At 36.1% G+C, this 2,620-nt stretch overlaps 1 protein-coding gene across 1 annotated transcript; it reads left to right on the plus strand.

The window, feature by feature from the left end:
• Positions 1–340: 340 nt before the first annotated feature.
• LOC107736816 (eukaryotic translation initiation factor 3 subunit H-B-like) lies at positions 341–2,527 on the plus strand (the record flags this gene model as incomplete). The annotated part of the gene is made up of 2 exons (XM_016548164.1): positions 341–517; positions 2,395–2,527. Coding segments are annotated over exons 1-2 (310 nt in total), but the record flags the coding sequence as incomplete, so codon positions are not given.
• Positions 2,528–2,620: the final 93 nt, after the last annotated feature.

Consider the following 2,620-nt stretch of genomic DNA (forward strand, 5'->3'; position numbering starts at 1 on the left):
ATTCAAATTATAAATGGTAATATATTTGTAATATACAAAAAATATTTTCTTCATTATATACATTTTTTTTTTCCCAATTTTTTTTGCAGCATGGCTTTGCTTTTTCTTGATTTTTATTTATTTAAATCACTTCACATTTAACATTCAGGATATTTGTGACCTTGCTTAAAAAAATGTGACGTCTATATAAAAGTCAGGTTATGGAAAAACTGTGAATGTAAGAATTAGTCAGCTTCTCTTTTGGTTTACCTGAGTTTCTCCATGCTATTCATAAAATACATTTATTTTTGTGTACCGTAAGACACTATGAAGAAGCGTTCACTAATTATCAAGCAATCAAATGCGCATTCATCATTTCCATAATTCAAACGTCTTCACCTCGTCGTTCCTCTGCAGTACTCATCTGGAGAAGAGCCTGCAGATGCTGATGGACCGCGTGGACGACATGAGTCAGGACATTGTCAAGTACAACAACTACTGCCGCAGTCTCAGCAAGCAACAGCACCAGAAACATCAGGTAATCCATCAAACGGCTACACCTGTCTTTTCATCTAGAGATTTTCCCACACTGTTTCTGAACGATACATCAAATCATCCAGCTTGTTGAGAAAAGGTGTGCTATTACTTTCAAGAGATCAGATTTTCACTTAGCAGATAGTAGAAGGAACAGAGCCATATCTTGGGACCAGAATATTACAGGGACGTGGGAGTGGGCTGTGGATGATTGTGACATGGGGGGAGCGCACACTTTTGAATGCTTTGATGTGCTTGTGGGATGAGAGCTGTCATAAGCCTGTAAATGCTAGTTACCGTTAATGGTAGCTTTGCTAGCGCGATGTGTGCTCATGGGAAAACAGGTTGTCACCACAAAGATCACAATAAGGGGCTTGCGCTGAATGAGCATCTGACGAGGCTTGATGTTTCACTTTTGATGTTATGCTCTGTAAGATATAATTATAATACAGTTGTAATTGATGAAACTGTGCAACCTGAAACCCAGGAATTAGCTCTGAGGCTGTAATCAAAGCTTCGTTTCGAAAACACAGGGTGCACTTTGGAGGGTTGGTACAGTTTTTTAGCAATTAAAGATCTTGCTCTTAAATAAGTGTTTATTTGTTCATTCATGGTGTAGACAATAGAAAGTGTGATTCTCATGAAAACAGTCAAGAAATGTTTAGATCATATTCCACCCCGAAAAGCAAAAGACAAAAATTGTAAATGAATGACATTTTTGCATGAAGAGATCAAGTAATATTTCAAGGTTGTTTTTACACATCTCTCCTGTAATTTTTACATTAAAAAAAATAATTGTTCTGTATATAATGAAAGTGTTTTTTAATAATAATAGTAATAAATGTTTCTTAAACACCAAATCAGCATATTAATCTGATTTCTGAAGGGTCATGTGAGATTGAAGACTGGAGTAATGGATGCAAAAAATTTGCCATTTGCTATAACAGGAATAAAGTACATAAAAAAATAGATAAAAAAAAGAAAACAGTTAATTATATATTTAAAAATATTAGAAATTATGATTACTATAATAATCATTATAATTTCTTATTATACGTTTATAATTTTTCTTAAAAACCACAAATTTATGAATGGTATTGTATATACAGAATCTGGTACACATGTAAGGATACATCATGTACTGAACAACAAAATCTTAGTGGTCCAACAAATAGTTTTTATTGTCTCTATGCAGAGTTTTAGGGTGAAGTATGACCTTGATTTTTCTTCATGAGGTTCATCCAAGTTCATTTTCAAATATAAAGCTGCAAATCTTCCTATTCATGCGAGAGTGTCTGGGATTTTTGTGCCACGCAGCCAGCCAAGGCACTGACTCTATAAAGCCAGTGAAGTTAAAAGAGATTTATTGAGTGGCTGTATATCAAGGTCTGTATGAGACCGGAGAGGCGAGGTGGTAATGGCCTTCCTCAGTGCTGGACTCTGTGATTGGTTGAAGTACATGTGACCTCCCAAATTCCCCTGATACTGTAATGACATAGTGATTCTCTCATTATTTACTCATTTCTTGAAATCTAATACCTGATGCAGAAAATTTGATTGATTACAAGGAGGCACAAAGGACACAATGCCACTTGCATTATCAGTGATTAGTTGAATGATTACTCTGATGTTATCTGAAGTATAGTACAGTTTAGTTATTTTTTTTAGACAGCTCCTTCACAACACAGTCATCAGTGTCTATTGTTCCAGCTGTCATCTTCCCCTTCTTTTAAATACACTGCCACCTCTCCTGGCCTGTCATGGCCATCTTAAAAGGTTGCCTCTCAGAAGATTTGCTTTCATTCAGGCAGCCTGCCGGTTAATAACAAAAGATTGGGATATCAAGTTCAGAATAACCGTTTGTTCTTCATCCCTCTACAGTACATTCAGAGACGGCAACAGGAGAATGCGCAGAGACAGAGTCGAGGAGAGCCTCCGCTTCCTGAGGAAGACCTGAGCAAGATGTTCAAACCTCCTCAGCCACCTCCACGAATGGACACCCTGCTCATTGCTAGTATGTCATCTTTCCTGCAAGCATTTGATATTATAAATAATATAGCATATATTTTATCATATAAATAATTTATTATTATATATACAGTGGGTA

The sequence above is a fragment of the Sinocyclocheilus rhinocerous genome, unplaced genomic scaffold (assembly GCF_001515625.1).
Source record: "Sinocyclocheilus rhinocerous isolate Xijiao unplaced genomic scaffold, SAMN03320098_v1.1 C37014405, whole genome shotgun sequence".
Classification (NCBI taxonomy): Eukaryota; Metazoa; Chordata; class Actinopteri; order Cypriniformes; family Cyprinidae; genus Sinocyclocheilus; species Sinocyclocheilus rhinocerous.